At 42.9% G+C, this 19,359-nt stretch overlaps 1 protein-coding gene across 2 annotated transcripts in view; it reads left to right on the top strand.

Annotated features, from left to right (window-relative positions):
• The window catches only part of LOC310792130 (epidermal retinol dehydrogenase 2-like), a 55,466-nt gene extending 41,522 nt beyond the window's left edge, over positions 1-13,944 (top strand). For both annotated transcript variants that reach the window (XM_083653844.1, XM_083653845.1), the window contains exon 7: positions 9,340-13,944. In XM_083653844.1, the coding sequence (XP_083509970.1) occupies positions 9,340-9,436 (97 nt within the window). In that variant the 3' untranslated portion in view covers positions 9,437-13,944. The remainder of the gene's footprint in view (positions 1-9,339) is intronic.
• The last annotated feature ends 5,415 nt before the right edge of the window (positions 13,945-19,359 follow it).

The raw sequence follows: 19,359 nt of genomic DNA, 5'->3' as shown, positions 1-19,359 counted from the left end.
TTACACCCTATTGAGCTCGTACTGCTAAATCTGATATAATAATATAAATCTGAATCTGAAATGCAGCAGTGTTCATACAGAATCATACAGGACTGTAGCCATTCCTCGTCAGTGGAGCAGCTTCAGGTTTGCCGTTTTAGACACACTTCTGCACGCTTAGGGGACCAAAAGCGTTTTTGGAGCTGCCAGCGTCTTTCTGCAATTCATTCTCTATGTAAGGACGCGCTAGACGTGCTCCTCTTTTAATGAACGCACCTGGCGTTTAAACGCTGGTGGCGTCTGTTGTTTTTGGAGGAGCGCTGTGGGCGTTTTAAAGCTGAAAAAAGTTGAACATTAGAGGAAAAGCGAACCCTGTTCGTCTTTTCTTCTCCTCCTACCTCTTCTCCTCCCGAGGGATTTTCAACTTCCGCTGCTGCCAGAATTGGCAATAATCTGGCTTTCGTGTTGACAGTCAACAACATCAAACAGACAAAACCAGCTGGCTACCGTCCATGTGGTCGTTGTGTTCTGATCTGTACTGCACGCGACTGCAGGGGAAAACAAACGGAGAGCAAAAAAAAACGCTCCGTGCGCTGTGTTTTGTGCACAATGGAAGCGCTCTCAACATGATTTTCATAGCGTTCTGACTGAAAAAATGCTTTTTGTGTGAATGTCTCCTTAAGCCCATGGCACACCAAATGAACATTCTCAAACAAACACAAACAAACACGAACAAAGACAAATGTTCGTTTGGTGTGCCATAGCTGTCTGTCCTTGTCTGTTCGTGTTTGGCAATGTTCGGCGATGTTCTGTCATGTTTGCCAGGATTCGACTTCTTCAATCCGGCGTTGTTCGCTGTTCGCTGTTGTCTGGTAACTTCCCATGTTTTCAGTCGCGTATCCATGGAAACGGAGCTCACGCATGCGCGCCTAATGCATGCGGTTGTCTGGTCAGTTTGGTCAGAGCAGAGGCAGAGCCTCCTCTAAACTAACGTTACACGCGACGCAGCAAACATACGTTTCTCTGCCAACCATGTGCCATCACACTGGGCATCAACAACACTAGCGGGAGACTTCTCCCATGCACTCCCGCAAATAAGTAATGTTATGCGCAGCAAGGTTACATAATGAGGGAGAGAGAGAACATCCATGACGGCTAACAGCGAGCTATGCTAATAACTAGCTAGCCGTTCAGAAACACATGTAAACAGCCGTGTGATCACTGAGAACGTCAGTAAAATAAGGAGAGAGCTGCAGGTGCTTATGCAGAACTAGTGGACAGTGGGTAATGACCCGCTGTGATGAAGAACATAGCGAGATTAACAAGGTTGATAGCAGAGAAAACACTGTTGCAGCTGCCATCAGCAGGACCTCCAGGCTTCAACTAGCGTTGCCTGTCACATGACGCCTTCATGGTCCCTCGATAAAGTCTGCAGAAAGATGCAGACCTCACCTCTCTCTCAAGAAGCGTCACGTGAGTGTGGCGTTTAAGGCCATCTGTCGCTACAAAATAATTAAACTGGGTGTATCATTGTATTACTCGACAGATGTATAACTAACTTTGTCAGTCTGAGCCATCTTCTATGTGCTGTAACACAGTGCAGTTTCTATTTTTCTGGTGTTTCTTTTTTACATGTTTGGGACTGTTGTGCTGAATATGTTTGGTCGGTGTGCCATGCTTTCAAACAATCTCCAACATCTGCCAACATTCACAGACAATTGTCTGTTGGTGTTTGTTGGTGTTTGTTAGAGAATGTTTGATTGGTGTGCCATGGCCTTTAGGCTGACAAGTCGATCACAGCATTAATCCGTGCCGGGATGGGGGGGAGACTGAGCGGCACTTCTCACCCAGGCGACAGCGCTACCTTTGGCGTTGCGCACGGCACAGCTTGAATTTGCCACCTCAAAGTCCAAAATATCTCAACGCTGACCCACTTATCGCTGACCTGTCATGAGCGCAACCAATCAGAGGAGAAGGAGATAACCGCTGTATGTGACGTAGTGCCAGAGAGGCGACACCGACACAGCAGAGCCGGCGGCCAGTTTGTGAAGATCCAACGATCGGATCGCTCTGCAAAATCTGCATTTTTGCCTTTTTTTATTGATCGGACAGTAGGCAGACAGGAAAGGTGGAGAGAGAGAGAGAGGGGATGACATGCGGCAAAGGACCACAGGTCGGATTCGCGAAAGACTAAAGCCTAATGTCCACTGGCTCCGGAACAGACGCGGTACGGCTGCGAACAGACCCACACTCATGTAATCTGTCAGACACATGCGGGATCCGGATCAGAACAGGTACATATTTTTTCCCGTACCGCATGTATCGCCCATCAATTAACACGGGCGAGAGTCTGTTCCGGCAATTTTACCGGATCCGCATGGCATCTGACATCAGCCATACGCCTTTATGGTACACGCTCTACCAGGTGAGCCACCGGTCCCCATGATGGCACCGTCTATAGTAGGGATGTCACGATACTAGAATTTCTACTTCGATACCGATACCCGGGAAAATATCGATACTCTATACCATTTTCGATACCACGCGGCGGGATGACAACAACACATCAAGAGGCATAAAAAATAAATAAAGACAGATGGACGAACAGATGCACGCTTCTCCATAATCTAGGCCTGATAAAACTCATTAAAAACTTTGACCATACACAGCAGATTACACCTGCTCTAGTCATCAGCCTATCAGAACACGGCAGATCACACCTGCTCTAGTCATCAGCCTATCAGAATACTTTGAATTTGTTGAAGCAACAGATACCCACCAATGACCGGGAGGGAGAAATCAGTGGTATGTTTGATTTCTCATTAACACATTAAGTGCCATAGACGACCTAACTCGTCTTACATAATCCAGCGCTTGAGTGCCAAGGACGGACTAACTCGTCTTACATAAAGATTTTTTTTTTTTGACGGTGGGACATCAATCAACCCCTTTTACATCTTCGAGATAATTATAGGAGCAAGAGCATGTGTGTAATCTATTTTACCGACCACTAAGTGGCGACAGATACAGAGAGAAGCCACAGCCACGGTACACCAAAAGCAGGCTTGGCGATTTTACAGTCAGGAGCCCGGAGACACACACACAGAACGGACAGAGATCCCCTCCCCCCCACACACACACACACACACACGCGCGCGCACACACACACACACTCGAGTACCTTTGCGCATAAATAAGACCAGAATCGCAAAAGCTTCTTCAAAGCTCTCAGCCGACACCTCAAGAAACGAACGAGCCCGTTTTTACAGTAAGCCAGACTGCCCGAGAGCCGCCAGCAGCAGCAGCCCAGAGGAGCAGCAGCAGAGCGGAGTAGGCTGCCTCAAGATTGGAAGAAGGGGATCGCGAAGGAATTTCTCTCCCGTGTCTAACCCCCCCCCCCCCTCGCCTCTCCTCTCCTCTCCTCTTCCCCGCTCCTGCGATTCCCTTCTCTTTTTTTAGGATCTGTGAGGCAACAGAAACTCGCCTGTGACAAAACACTGCAAAGCCACACCTACGGAGGGAGGAGTTTGGAGACACACACACACACACACACACACACACACACACACACGCCCGCTGTTAGGAGGAAGGAGGAGAAGACACACGGAGGGAGGAGTTTGAATGAGAGGGGTGTTTCCTGTTGTTATGGAGGAAATTACTGTTCAAAACTATTGTTTAGAATGTCTGACGGTCTTACTGATGCCAAAAATGAATGGTTAAAGTGACTGTTTCACAAAAAGCCATTTATCTCTGAATAAATTTCCAGACGCTGAAACCATGCTGTACTCAACGGCTAATATCTACATAACTACTAACTCTGCAAACTAACTCTTTTAGACAGAGAAAGCACACATTCTATTAGTTATTTTTAGATGATTGGTGTTCATGAATTCTTAACAGAAAAGAATCCTCGGCTGTTCTAAAATGAGCCAGAATCGTCAAAAACACCCCTGGCACAACTTACCTACAGGAATGAAAACATGGCTGGCATTCAATGTGTTAAGAGAAAGCACTGCTGATATTGATACAGTTGCAAATTAGTATTGTATCCGTTTCAAAATATTAGTATTGACTTTTATCGATACTATCGATACTTTTGACAACCCTAATCTAGAGTGGAACTGGAAGGCATGAATGTACATTTTAGCGAACACAATTTTAGGTTTAGGCGCCCTTACGTTCGAGCCCTGCAAATGTCCAAAGCCAGTCTCTCTGAAGTCCAGCTTCTCCCTAACAGCCCTGGCTTGTCTCATCATGCCCACATTGAGCGCCGCTGTGAACAAGAGGCAATTGATTGCTTGAGAAGCTGTTACAAAGCACCATTTACACCTTTTGAGCAGCTGAATGACAGCAGCTGATTGGCCATCAGCTGTTACTCTCTTCCTCCCTGCAGCCTGATGAAGACCAGAGAGGTTGCAACACGTTGCGTTTTGTGCCCCTGTCTATTCTTGAAGATGTACATTGTTGAACTATTGCAGTAGACATGTACTTTACTTCATAAATAAAATCTGTCTCTAAGTATCCAAGAAGCTCCTTTTCTCTTTCCTCCTCTGCTCTCGTCACATCGTTATGGTGTCTCTTTTTCCCTCCTTTTCACCTCTGACTCCTCTCTTTTCTCTCCTCTCTGCTGCTCTGCTCACGACCCCTCCTCCAGTCCTTTCTGCCCCTCCTCCTGTCCTCTCTGCCCCTCCTCCTGTCCTCTCTGCCCCTCCTCCTGTCCTCTCTGCCCCTCCTCCTTTCCTCATCATTCATCCTCTCCTCTCCTTATCATCCCTCCTTTCCTCTCCTTTCATTGTTTCTCTTTTCCTTTCATTTCTGACAAACAAAGCCAACCCGGAGGTTCGAAAAAACTGCAGTTCCTTGACTGGCCACTTGAGGCTGGCTGCAAAATCGAGTAATTCCCCCCAAGGTAAAAAAATATATATATACGGCAGGAACTAGAAGAGAAACTCAGAGAGTGCAGGCCTCTGCCAAGGCCAATATACTAGTCTGATACGATTTGCAAATTGTGTGAGTCAGATCAGAACCCTAAAACCCCGACCCGCCCACATCCCCCCAGCCACTCCCCCTACCCACCCCTCAAACCCCGACTCTCTAACGGCGGTGTAAAAATTGTTGGTTACTGCTTATTTACCATTGCCTTACAAGTCCTATTTAGTTTATCATGCTGCGCTGACATGTCAACATGAAACTGTGGTTTTGGAATGGAGAGACGACGGAAGATTTGCTTCATCTGTTTCCACTGCATTTATCGCATTTTCCTTTTATCGATACACCCGACTTTTCTACCTTCCTCAAGCGTGAAAACTTTTTGGGGATATTTTGAGTTTTTTTTCCGCATTCTGCAGCGTTTCCACTCAGGTTTTTTATGCGCAAATTGAGAATTTGCATAAAAACGGGTGGATGGAAACCCAATGTCAGACGAGCTCTGCTGCGATACGATTGTGGTGTTTATGCTTGAGCCAATGTGTAAACATTTCCCATAGATAGAGCAACACATCCGACGCTACATTGGCTCCAGTGGAGGGGGGACAATGTGATTCTCGGTAGCTGATGGAGTTGATGGATCACCTCACTTGACCCCAAATGATGAAAAAATTGAATCTCTTCGAGGCAAGATTGACATTGGAAGTACGATTGGAAAATTGCTATCTCATAATTGTGCTTTAGGTAGGTAAAATCCGTAGTGCTTGCAAGTTAAGAGAGCATTGTCAAGATGTCTTGTCCAGTTAAGAGAACATTGTCAAGATGTCTTGTCCTCCACTTTTCCTCCCCTCTGGTCCTTTCATCTGAGGACAGAGCCATTAGTCTCTATTAGAAGGCTTTTTGTCTCCGGAACACATCTTCTACAAATGGAGATGGGGTCTGGCCTCTCACCTCTGGAGATCTTTCATAAAAGCCGTTGTGTTCAGGCTTTATGATGATGTTGTATTAGTCCAGCTTCGTCTGTCTCTGCCTTTGGAAGAAGACAGTGGTTGTTAGTCATGTAAAACCTGCTAACCCACGGGGCGATTTGAGAGGAGATGGAGAATGGCGTCACTCCAGTTAGAACAAATTATTGAGTAGAGCCCGAATTCATAAAGTGGCGGTTACATGCATTTTCATTGACATGAATATTAGTTACACTATTCCTACTATACACACAAATATCAAACGCACACATACAGTGAGTCACATAAATGCACTGCGAGCAGCTGCTAAATAAAGGCCTATTCTCATCACTAATACTATACATTTTTAGAAGAAATGGTCTTTTCTAGTCCATATTTTTTCCACAATATTTGTGTTGTAAATCATGAACAATGGTAGAAGGTGTCATTACTGTTACATCATGATGCATGAGTATAAAGCAGCATAATGGAAGCTGTTTCATTCTAGGCACAAATGGCTATTGTGCTGAAGTAGCTTAGTCACAAAGGTAACCTCTCTCACAGATGGTTCAAGCATACTCATTGGAAGAGCTGATCCGTATTCATCATAAATCATATTCAATGGCACTCAGATATTCTATCTATAGCTTATGTGACAGTCAGGGGGTTTAGGCCAACAGGCTAACAGCAAATTATTTTTATTTTTTTATTTATGTATTTATTTATTCATTCATTTATTTATTTATTTATTACGGATTTTCCCCCTATTTTCTCCCCAATTGTACTTGGCCAATTCCCTGCTACGGTGTCCCAGTCGTTGCTCCACCCCCTCTGCCGATCCGGGGAGAGATGTAGACTAGCACATGCTTCCTCCACGACATGTGCAATCACCAACCGCTTCTTTTCACCTGACAGCGAGGAAGTAGTGCATGGGAGGGTCACGCTATTCGCTATTCCCCCCCCCCCCCCCCCCCCCCCCGACGGACATACCCTCAATCCGGCTTCCCACCTGCACACACGGCCAATTGTGCCTGTATGGATGGACACCCGACCAACACGGGGGCTCGAACCTGCGACCCTCGTGTTGTTGGTAGGCCGGGAAATGTACCGCTGCACTACCCGGACGCCCTGCGATGAGTCTTTTAATGTCTGCCTGTCTTCTAAAAGAACCTTTTCTTCTTCTCCTCATGTCTGAAGAAACACAGCGTTTAATGCCAGACCATATGGTGCCACACAGCTACATGTTTAATGTGATGGCCTCTAAGCATAGCAGTGCTAATGCTATTCTCCACCCAATGAGCTTCACATGAAGCGTCTCCTGTTTGCTTGTCTTCCGTGAAACACATTGTAATCTCTATAATAAAACAGCTTTTAATGTCCCGCTCCAGTGACCTCATAAACAGTCTGAAATGTGTTGTGCACTTGTCTCCCTGGTTGACGAGGAAAAATGTAAGTAACTACTAATTATTCCCAAATGAAGCCAGCTTTAACTATGCTTCTTGGTGGTGGTGTTTTTTTTCCCACTGGGCCACTGAATCTGGGCGTCTTACTCGGCCTGGGTGCAAACGGTGCAAACACACACTTTTTCTCTTTTTTTTTCTTTCTTTTTTTAATCCACTGAAATGTTCAAATATTAACAAAAATAATCACATAATAGCCATGAGTGGTCATTAGTGGGGTCCAGGTCCATGGGGCAGATTATTTGCCATTGAGAATCTAATCTGGATTCATCATCTAGGTCAAAGTCATACAATTGCAGGTGGAATTGTGTCTTACGTTTTGCCATTAGAAAAATTGGCAATCGTAAAATTCAAAATGGGAGGGGAAAAAACGAGGGTGTATCTGAACAGTTGTAGTGTCCCTCGTTTTGAAAAGTCTGAAATCTGTCGGCCTCGAATAGCACGCCCTTGTGCAATGTCCAAGGCTGCCGCCATTCAGGGCATCGGCTTACAAAATGTTCCCCCTCTGATATTCCCATATGCAGCAAAAACCTGATACTGGGTCATCAGAAGGCTTGTTCCCTATGAAGATCAAACTGGCAACCTCTCTCAAGGACAAACAGTGACTATGTTTACATGCATACAATATTCCGGTTTTTGCCCTTATTTATTCCAAAAAGTACAATATCCCTACTAAGCTGTTTACACGGTTAATAGAAATGAATATTCCACTAATATTCCCGTTTAAATGCAGCTGTGCAAACTCTGATTATTGTAACGTGAATGTCCCCATGACATACTGCAAGTCCTACGGCTACGTTCATTCATCCACTCACTCACTCATCTTAATCTGCCCCCCGATGGCTGATACGGTGCATGAACATACCTACAAACCATTTATAATTAGCTCAACGAGCCAGCTGGCTACCTAATAGGAGGGTGTGTGTGTGGCGGGGGGTGGGGGGGGAGGTCGATACAGCATATCATGATATTTTGTGTAGCAACAAGCAATATATCGTATCGCACCAATGCCAAGTATCGTGATATTTTATTATCCAAACTGTCAAGTGCATCCAACATTTATGGCGGGCTTTTATGACAGCATTGGTCTATCTGCTTGATAATCCAGATTTGCTGCAGTAAAAAATGATTGAAGTGAGATGAACAGACTGGAAACTTTATCTCACTAGATAAAACAGATATTGACAAGAGTTTTTTCCCCCCCCTTTGGGGACATAATTTGCACTTGAAAAAAGGTAATAAATCACAATATATCGCAATGCTCAATATATCGCAATACTATCGCATTGTGACTTAAGTACAGTACCGTGATAATATCGTATCGTGGGGCATGTGGTGAGTTTGCTGCTGAAAAGGTCGGCGTTGCGATATTTGCACAAAGAATGCTCCTAAAACCTGATTAATATGGGCATATCCCACATGTCTTGATTGAATAATATGGGCATATCCCACATGTCTTGATTGAATAATATGGGCATATCCCACATGTCTTGATTGGAAAATGCTAAATACGGTAAAAGGCCTCATTTGGAAAATCCAACCAGAATTTGATGTTTACATGATCCATATCAGATTCGGAATATTGTCATTTTCTGAATAATAGTGGAATATCAGTGTGCATGTAAACATACCTTTCTGTACAGTACTCACTGTGCTCCTTGTTGACAAAATATCATCAGCGGTGTTGGGGATTTGGGGAGCACTATCTTGGGTGAAAGTGCTTGATGGAAAACACATATTTGTACTTACTGAATGCAATTATCTAACTAGCCCTTACCACTATGCCTAACGTTAACCCGTATTCTAACCAAAACCTAACCTACTCAATTAATCATTCTAATCACAATCCAACCCCAAATCCTGACCATAAACTGAGGAGCAGCCAAAAGGACTTCACTGCATGAAAATGTCCTCACTCCAAGATGCACAGCTCACACTGGTTCTGACAAGGGTCCCTATGGGAGAGCGAGCGCAAATGCCTACAGATTCCCCTCGTTCACCCTCTCCTCTCTGTGCGTTTCTTTCCGTAGTATCCTCCCCATGAAGCAGGGCATTCTGCTGGGTCAGTACCTGGGAGCCTTCAGCCTCATGGACACCTTCAAAGGACACTCCAAGAAGCAGAAGTAGAGGAGGAGGAGGAGGAAGGACACATGAAGGAAGGAAGGAAGGGAGACATGGATGTGCTACAAAGATCCACCTATGGAAACCGTAACCGTTTGTTTTATATATTTCTTTTATAGATTCTTTGTTCTCTCCGTTGTTATCTGTTAACTTGGTCAGCTTTTACACAGAGCAAAATCCATCTGTCTATTAATCAAGCAAAATACAGGGTAATAATAATAATAATGAAAAACAATCACAATCATAATACATTCGACTTGTATACAACTTTTCTAGGTACTCAAAGACGCTTCACACACAGGGTAAAATCATTTAATAAGTATAATCATAAAAAAAACAACTTGAATAATAGATCCAGTTAAATACTGGTGCCTTAAAGGTATTCCTTGAAAAAGTATTATTTCTTATTTCCCCTTTATCAGCTACTCATCATCACATAAAGGGTAATAATAGTTTTATATTTGTTGCCAAGAAACGGTATGTTCAAAAATGTTTATTCATAAGAAATTGAATTGTGAGCCATAAGCAAGTTCATTTGCAGCAGTTCTGTCTGCTGAAGAATAGACCCTTTTCACGGCGGCACGGTTGGTTGCACCTGTGTTTATCCTGCCTTTTAGACACAAAATGGCGGGTGTGAAAAGGGTCTATACCCTCATTGCCAACACACCATTTTTTCTCTTGGTTTATTGAAGTACCAGTAGTGCCATTAGTTTTCCCTTCAGCCTAAGACAAAAAAAGGGTAAGCTAGTTTTTAATGTATCTAATTTAAATGGCGTAGATTTACCATGTGTATTTAGTATAGGGCTGGCCGGTTAGAAGTGCCTTAGTTATAAGTCTGTTTTTCTGTAACGTATAGTCGTTTGTAAGTGTTAATATCCTAAATCCTAATTTTTATTTTAATCAAAAATGATATTAAGTACATGTGATGATTTTATGAATAATTCTTGTTTGTATTTCAAAAGAAAATATCAACGTTGCCATAGAATGAATGGATAGAAGGAGCCCTCCCGGGTTCATCACGAGAATCCCCGTTGGCTACTCAAAATGGCTCAAGTACAAGTTTGATATCATAGAACTCAAAATATCATTGGTCCAGGAGATCAGTGGAATTCAAATGATCACTTGGTTAATGAGCAAATATGAGTGTTAAGAAAAAGGATCCGGGCCACTTTCTATCCTTTCAAATTCTGTGGGAATGTCCTTTGTAAGTTACAAAAGGAGCCTACGTGACGTTACAATGTTACAAATTGTAACATTGTAACGTCGCGTAGGCTATGCGCTCCATGAAATGTCCTTCCATAGCAAATTCCCAAACCAAAGAAACTGAACACTGCAACAATAACAGGAGACCAAAATGGGTCTATTTTTTGAAGAAAAAAGAAGAAGATATATTTAGGAGGGATTTTTCAATGTCCAGATTTTCAACGCTCTTATCTATTTCTAATGGAGCTGCTCGTCTCTCCACCACCACCATTATCCCTGACGTGCTCAGGCCCATGAAAGCTGTGCCACACTATGTGTATGGTTTCACCTTGGGCTGCTTACATAGCCAATACGCTTATATACTGTATATCAATACGCTTATATACCAATTTAGAGATGAAAAACTGAAATGCCTGCTATTTCTCAATCAGGGATAGATCCCACTTTCTCTCTATAACAGGAGTATATACTGTAACACGAAATATGTCAACATGGCTAACATGATGGGCGTGCTTTGCGTGGGAGCAGGGTGTATCCCGCTAGCACTTAGCTTCGCCACTCTGTGTGCTTCCATAGTGCAGAATGATTGCGTTTATGAAGCTTATGAATGGCACTTAATGGAGAAGGTATAGCGATGGTCAGGTAGCCGGTTAGCCCGACTTGCCTAGTGCCCATAATCCTATAGGTTTCTATCCCCGTGGAAACCAGTTGGCCTCTTTGGGTCTATTTCTCTACTACTCAAGTTACATGTATTTGCTCTATTTCTGGTATGAAAATGCCTTCATACTACAGTACTTCCACGGCGACTGAGGACTAGCTGTTAATGGGAAGACTATGAATTTGTGCAAATGATTAGTTGATCCAATTCTTTGTGTTAGTAACAAATGCACCTGTAGTGAAACGGCGACTGATTGTTGTTGTTGTTTTTAATCTTGCTCCGTAAGCAGACTTTTTTTTTTCTTTTGTTTTGTCGTCGTTTCTCGAGTACCAATTAGCGGTCAGCACCAGAACCGGCTGCCTCATCGGGTCGTGCCGTTGTCATTAGCACCAATAGTTCCCTGTGCCTCCTAATGTTGCCAGTTAGTGTCATTCCAGCCAATAAGCACAGTTGTTGCTAATATTGCATAGCAACAAATTGAGTTTCAGAGAGCACAAACTGGATTCAAACATTTCAGACTCAAATCGCATTGTTACAAATACATTGTGCCAATGCATTTACACACAGGCCCTTTGGGTAAAGGGTGCCTTAGCATTGACTCACAGTTGAGCAAAGTTGGTGAAACACTGGTTTCACTAGATTTCCATTTCAGTTGGTTAGTTGGCTGATTTACTGACATTCCAGTTAGCGGATAGCACAATCAAAATGTCTAGTATGAGCATCGCCAATAACGACGACGACGTTGAATAGTCGTTTAAACCGTTAGCTGCAATACTATCATCGTCAAGTACAGAGGAGTTGGTGATTTGAAAGATCTGAATAAAGCTCAACAGTCACGTGACTTTCCGTGACGTGTCCAGGCCCGGGAAGAGAGTTCCCCATTAATTTTCTACATAGGCATTTCGAAAAATCCTGGAACCAAGCCAACCCGTGATACCTACTGAATCGTGAGTGGCCATAAAACATTTCAGTTGGAGCAATAAATAAAATAACATTCTCGATTTCACCCCCCCCCCCCCCCCCCTATTTTTATTTTTTGTTTTTGCTCCAAGTGAAATGATTTATGGTCACTCGGGATTCAGTAGGTAACGGATTGGCTTGGTTGCACCCTTACCCTTAAAAACTCGTTATATACAGATTTTTCAAAATGTCTATGGAGAAAATGAATGGGGAGCTCACTTCCGGGGCAAGAAACGTCACATAAAGTCAGGTGACTGTTCAGCTCGATTGTTTCCCAGACTGTGTGTGTAAAGCTAAAGGGGAATAACACTCAACCAGAAGTTGATTTCTAAGAGAATCTTGTCACAGTTATCTTTTGTCAGTCTTTTAAAATGTTTCCTTACACTTGTATGTTGGTCTACATGTCTCTGTTGTTCTTGATTATGGAAGACGATAGTGCATGCTCACTAATGTAGGCAGAACTGTCGGCCACATCAATAACATTTGAATACTGTCAATGAGTGTTATTCCTCTTTTTAATGTTGTATTCATACTGTTGTGATATCACCTCAATTATCAATTGTATATATTTGGGTTTGTGGCACTGTTCATATGAATGATAGCACATGTGTTGCTTATTTTAACTTTTTTTTTTGGGGGGGGGGGTGTTTATCTGGTTCAGTGTTTTGTGGTCCATGCCATTTCACAAACCAACCACCCTAAAACCAAGTGCCATGCCCAGGTAAAGTGCTGAACATGTTCATTTAGCGTATGCTAATATAGCACCGACTGCAATCTAGATAATACACTGACTATTGATAAGTACCTCATATAACCCCATGTCAAATAATCCAAACTACTGCTTTACCCTACAACGTTCATTTATCAATCAATCATACGATAAAAAATATATTTTTAACCAACTTTTCTGCATGTATCTTGGAGAACAGATGTCACTTTTTGTTTTAATTTAACAAAATATTATTGTTGGGGGCTTTTAATGTGTAACTGCATCATCTGAACATTGTAACATTGTTCACTGATAGATGCAGTGTTATTGTAACATTGTTCATTGATAGATGCAGTCTTATTGTAACATTGTAACGTTGTTCACTGATAGATGCAGTGTTGTTGTAACATTGTAACATTGTTCATTGATAGATGCAGCGTTATTGTAATGGAGCAGGAGTAAAAGTGAACCAACTTAATGACTGTCTGATGTGTCTAATGGACTGTGATCAAGATAATAGGCCTGTCCGCCTTATGTCAAATATAACTGTTAATGGACAAGAAGACTGGGCTTAGAAAAGAAGAGACTTGAAACGGGCAAAAATAATGTAACAAGTGTAGACATTGTTTTGACAGGAAAGATGGTGTGGAATCCATTAGAAAGTTCAAGGCCAATGTGACTCACATGTAGACTGCCTGGAAATCTGATGTGTGACTTACATGTAGACTGCCTGGAAATCTGATGTGTGACTCACATGTAGACCGCCTGGAAATCTGATGTGTGACTCACATGTAGACTGCCTGGAAATCTGATGTGTGACTCACATGTAGACTGCCTGGAAATCTGATGTGTGACTCACATGTAGACTGCCTGGAAATCTGATGTGTGACTCACATGTAGACTGCCTGGAAATCTGATGTGTGAATCACATGTAGACTGCCTGGAAATCTGTTCTAATTACCTTTCAGACCAATAAATTGTCATACTTCCACACTGTTGTGCTGACTGACTGAAGATTGAGTGTTGACAGCTAATGTTGGATGAGTCCGGATTCATTCACTTTCTGGGAACTCATGTTCAGGTCAAATTAATGAATGGGAAAAAATCCACATCTCACAATATCATCGATTGTAAATGTCACAGAGCGGTGATCCCCCTTTTTTTTACTACCCCTACTTTATTCCACATTAGAGCCACAGATTCAAGATTTTTATGATGAGGATATCTGATATGATTTTGTGAAGAATTACGTGACTATCTGTATTGTAGGTATCGAGATAACAGAAACTATGATCAAAACAGTTCCACATTCTCTGATTGTGTTAACATCTTGTAAATGAACTCATGCTGAAGTTAAGCAATCAGTCAATTTGCTGGGAACCCACCCAAGGTCCCCTGGTGGTCCCCGCCGGACCCCACATTGAGAACCACCGACTTAAAGCATTGCACTGTCACCAGTACGGTATTATTCTCACATTACACGACAACGATAAAAACATCCAAACCATAACTTTACTTCTGGTTTGATCTCAGATTTCCTTTAATTCATTGGATGCACGGGTAGAGGACTACACATTTTCAGCCAATCAAAGTGAAGAGAACGACGTGGGCAAGAGAATTGAGTAGCTCCCTGCAGTGACTCGGCATTGCTGCGAAACTTAAAAATATATCATGTGAAAATATATCATTTAAACATACGACTCGTAATTACATAGAACGTGTAATTGCTTGTAAATAATGAGTTGTACATTTTGCTTATTTTCATGACTTGGAGTTGAACGTGACTATTATATTTATTGTCCTCAAAGTGGTGGTTGACTCCATCACAGTGTGGGTGTCTACAGTACTCTTCCTTTGCTGATGATGTTGACTGCAATAGTGTGCAGATTTGATTGAGCACTCCAGTGTAAGCACCATGTAAAATAAGTTTGTGTGCAAATTCATCGATTTGCATAACCGACAAACCCGTGCAGACGCACAGGCAGGGGCGTTCTTAGTGATCCTGGGGCCCTATAGGCACGGACAAGGAGCAGCCCCGGAATCCCACCCAACTCTTTCCCTTTATAATTCAGCCTTTCTTGACATTGCCTTCAAGCTGAGCTGAGCAAAGTAAGTTGTGTTTTGCACCCCAGCAGCTCCCCCCTGTTCTAGCTTAGCAGGCTCATCTTTAGCTAAATGATTCACGTGGTTTAATACGGTGGCAAATCACCAAACATTATATAATACATCTTTTTAGACCTGGATAAATCTGGCATAACGGTCATTACACCTGACATGCATAAAATGTACTTTCACGAACAAAAAAACTTTTATGTGAATAAATACTTTACACTTCTCCCACGTGCTTCTCTCCATCACAGCCAGAGACAAATGATGGATGCTTCCTGAATTTATGGTCACATGACAACAAATGTGCACCGTTGCCTCGATACAGGGGGTGGCTCAACTTTACCCACTGACTCATCTTACCCCGCTCTCCCCTACTAGCCAGCTTGGTGACAGAATGTAAAGAAGTGAATGGCTGATCCACCTCTGCTGTAACACATACTGTGTAAACCAAACTGGGAGAACTGGTTTTAGATCGGGTTCCATCCTCAGTCAAAGTTTACACAAATGAGAGCAGCCAGCCAGCCAAATGTGCCTGTCTGCCTGCCTACCTGTGTCTGTCTGTCTGCCTGAGGGGGTTGACATGGTCTACACATGGCACATGACATGAATGGCACCATGCCATCTTTCTTTTCTGTACTGCTATTGCCATTTTGTGGAAAGTCTTGGCATGACTGAGTCAATAGACTTGCCCTCTTGACTTTTCATGTGTCAACTTCATAACCCATGTTTTATAATGTAGGCTACATCTTTACTGTGCAATACCACAATTTGTGTAATAACCAGATGTGTAATAATTATTCAATACTGCATTCTTTGCAATAATAATCCAAAGTACAATAATGAGTTACACTGTTATGTCCAATTTACTACCGTGACTGCAACTTATTGCACTTTACTATTAGGCCTACAATAATTATTCACACTGCTGTATATTTTATAGTATTACATCTTACATATTCCTCACTTTATTATTCTATAGTACTGTTGATATACATATAATGCACATATTTTATGTTGTGTCCTGTAGAGTATATTGTATGTACTGCCATTGCCATCTTGTGGAAGTTATTGGCATTACATCCTTTCAATTTCATAGACACTCAAAACCGGGGTTCGGGGAGGTTGGATGTGATGTCATTTTCACACCACTAGCAGAATACCCATCCCCTTGTGACTGGCCATTTACACCTGGCTTTTAAATGTGACCATTATCCAGATAACTTATCCGGATACATGTCTCATTTAAAAACCAGAATGGGGTGTGTAATGGAGGGTTTGGTTCCAAGGATTTAGTTTGACTGTCACCATGGGGCATCGGTCAGGATGCAGAAATATGAGTCCAGAAACAGCTTGGTCCATGTGAAACATTTATTTTGTCCAGCAAACAATATTTGGGAAATCAGGGGAAAAACACACAAGGAAAAAACACAGGAGCTGCCCTTTAAGCTGGAAGACAAACACAACAAAGGATTAGGAAGATGTATACAAATCAGATTTAGCCATGTAAACTTAAGGTTTTAAAGTTGTCCATAGACTAAAATATACAAATAAAGAAATAAGGATGTAGGATAAGAAATAATAAGGATCTAAAACGAATAGAGTAAAACATAGTTATCTTACCGGTGTGGTCAGTGCCTCATGCCGCTCCATGCATTGGTGTGGAAGGAATGAAGGAACCTGAGGAGTGCAGACTTAAATAGGAGGGAGGGAACTCAGGTGAAATGAATGGGGACAATCAGTGAGGGAACCAACAGGTGAACAAAATAACTAATTAGTGAGGAGTAAAGCTAGGGAAAGAAGTGAGGTAAAGGAAGTGAACTGGGTGAGGAGAGGAAGTGGAAAAACTAAAAGGAAACTTCAGAACAGGGTGTATGTCGGGCCTCGTCCAGGCCTCTCTCACCAGAGGGTTTTCATAGTCCACTTCCCTCATTACAACTCCGCTCAGCTGTGTGCTGCTCCACTCTGAAGCTCTCCATGGTGCTGAACCTGTGTTGAGGCATATTGACCACCAGCCATTTTTGCCCATTTAGTTGACCCTATAATGACCCTAATGACCTCTGGCTCCCTTAGGTCACCTGCAGGGGTGCTCTTTACACTTCCTGAAAGATTCAGCCCGATCACACGTAAAATGGCATCGCTGTGGCCGAACACAATTCTGCTCACACCGACAGACACTTTGAATTCTTATTATAGGATTTTGCATCCAAAATGTAATCAGAGTCAACCTGTACAAAGAGGGATGTAACTCAACCAATGTAAAATAGGAGCTGTGACATCTATTGAAATAAATAAGGGCATATTTTGGAGCTCAAGCAGGGACAGATGAGCCATTCTTTGTGTTCAAAGAATTTCGGAGATTGTAAACACGATTTCAGACGGACAAGCCCGTCTTTTATTGTCACACGGTTACACATCAACACATGCACGGAGGGCCACAACACACACATGCTGACGGTGGCCGGTGAAATTTGTCCTCTGCATTTAACCCATCCTGGCTTTGTCCTTTCCTCCGGGGGGCAGGCCAGGAGCAGTGGTCGCTTTCTCGTACAGCGCCCGGGGACCGACTTCGGATGTTGTCGTCACTGGTCGGATGACGATGACGATCTGATCTTCTGCATGTTTTTGATGGGGGGGGGGGGGTTATATACGGAGGAACCCCCCTGGGGGAGCACGGGGAGAACATGCAAACTCCACACAGACAGAAAGGCCCTTACGACGAGATACCCCACCTGGGCAGTAGGCACTGAAGATATGGGGGGGAACACAACCACAGCGCCCACAGTGTCCCAGGCGAGTATCGAACTCAGGACCTTCTGACTGCGAGGCGACAGCGCTACCACTGAGCCACCGTGCCCCCCGACGTGTAATACCGACGAGACTCCAAAAAACATCTCATACTGTACCTGCAGTAGCTATAGGCTATTCTGTCTATCATAAACGGCACATTAGCCATTCACTCTGCCTAAAGCAGAGGGGGCGCGGGACACCACTGAGTGGGTCACGAGATGATTTCCAGAATGTGTGAAATTGGCCTTAAAGAATATGTGAATTGCGAAATGTGTGAAATAACAATTTAAAAACTATTCAAAAGAGCACATTTTAACCATCATTGTTTGTTTTGTTTACCAAATGCGCACCAACGTTTGTATGCTTCAACCACCTCCGGGGACAGTAGGGCTCACGAGCCTCTGGCACCGTTATGTTGGGGGTCGAGGGCTGAACAGTTTGGGAACCCTTGGCCTAAAGAATACTACTCAACTGATTACAGAAATGATTTATTTGGCTAAAACAGATCAGGGGCCAGATGTGTTCTTATGAGGGATCTTATGAAAGAGGAACATTGTGGAAGTTCATTGTATTAAAAAAAAGAAAAGTTAAGTAATTTTTTATGAATATCTTTAATTTTCCGAGCTTCTCAAAATAGGTCCTGAATTCATCCTGGTTAATAACTTTAGGCGTATTGCCTTTGAGGCTATAGGAGGCAACCCAAAGTGCTTCCATCTACAAAACAATTGTGTGTGTGTGTGTGTGTGTGTGTGTGTGTGTGTGTGTGTGTGTGTGTGTGTGTGTGTGTGTGTGTGTGTGTGTGTGTGTGTGTGTGTGTGTGTGTGTGTGTGTGTGTGTGTGTGTGTGTGTGTGTGTGGGGGGGGGGGGGGGGGGGGGGTTGGGGCAACTGATGAAGTAGCCTATATGAAAAGATTTAAACATTGGTTGCTGTTAGTGACTGTGCTCGTTTATTTTCAGCAGATATGATACAGAGACCTACTTGGCCCTACACCAAATACATCTTTACAATAATGTTTGTATCTTAATGTTAGGTGTAGAGGGGAACCTATATACTTTGAACTAACCAACTTGTCTAAAACGTGTATGATATAGGGGTTTACCTTTTCACTATAGGTGAAGGGCTGTCACACATTTGAGAACTTTAATTTGAAGAATACCATTTATAGGAGGGGTTTTTTTCAGAAGAAAGTTAAGAATATAGGCTATATAAGAACTGTTTTTGAGAATAGCATTTTTTTCCTCTCCCTTCCAATCCCACCCTGAACACAATGCTATTAGGTCAGAGTGACAAAGGAGTCTGTTAAAGCTGTAGGCCTATTATAGCCTAACATCTGATTTCACTTGATAAACTGTCATTACTCTAAAGTTTGAATTAGCAATTGATGCAACTGTCTTTTAGGCTACGGTACAGTAGGCTACCCTTGATATAGTAGGCTATATGCTACAATACATATCCCTCTATTTCCAAAACAGACTCTCAGCCCACCACTGCAAATGGTTTGA

This window comes from Poromitra crassiceps (genome assembly GCF_964638095.1).
Source record: "Poromitra crassiceps genome assembly, chromosome: 17".
Classification (NCBI taxonomy): domain Eukaryota; kingdom Metazoa; phylum Chordata; class Actinopteri; order Beryciformes; family Melamphaidae; genus Poromitra; species Poromitra crassiceps.
The sequence above is the reverse complement of the archived record's forward strand: the minus strand, read 5'-3'. Positions and strand labels throughout refer to the sequence as shown.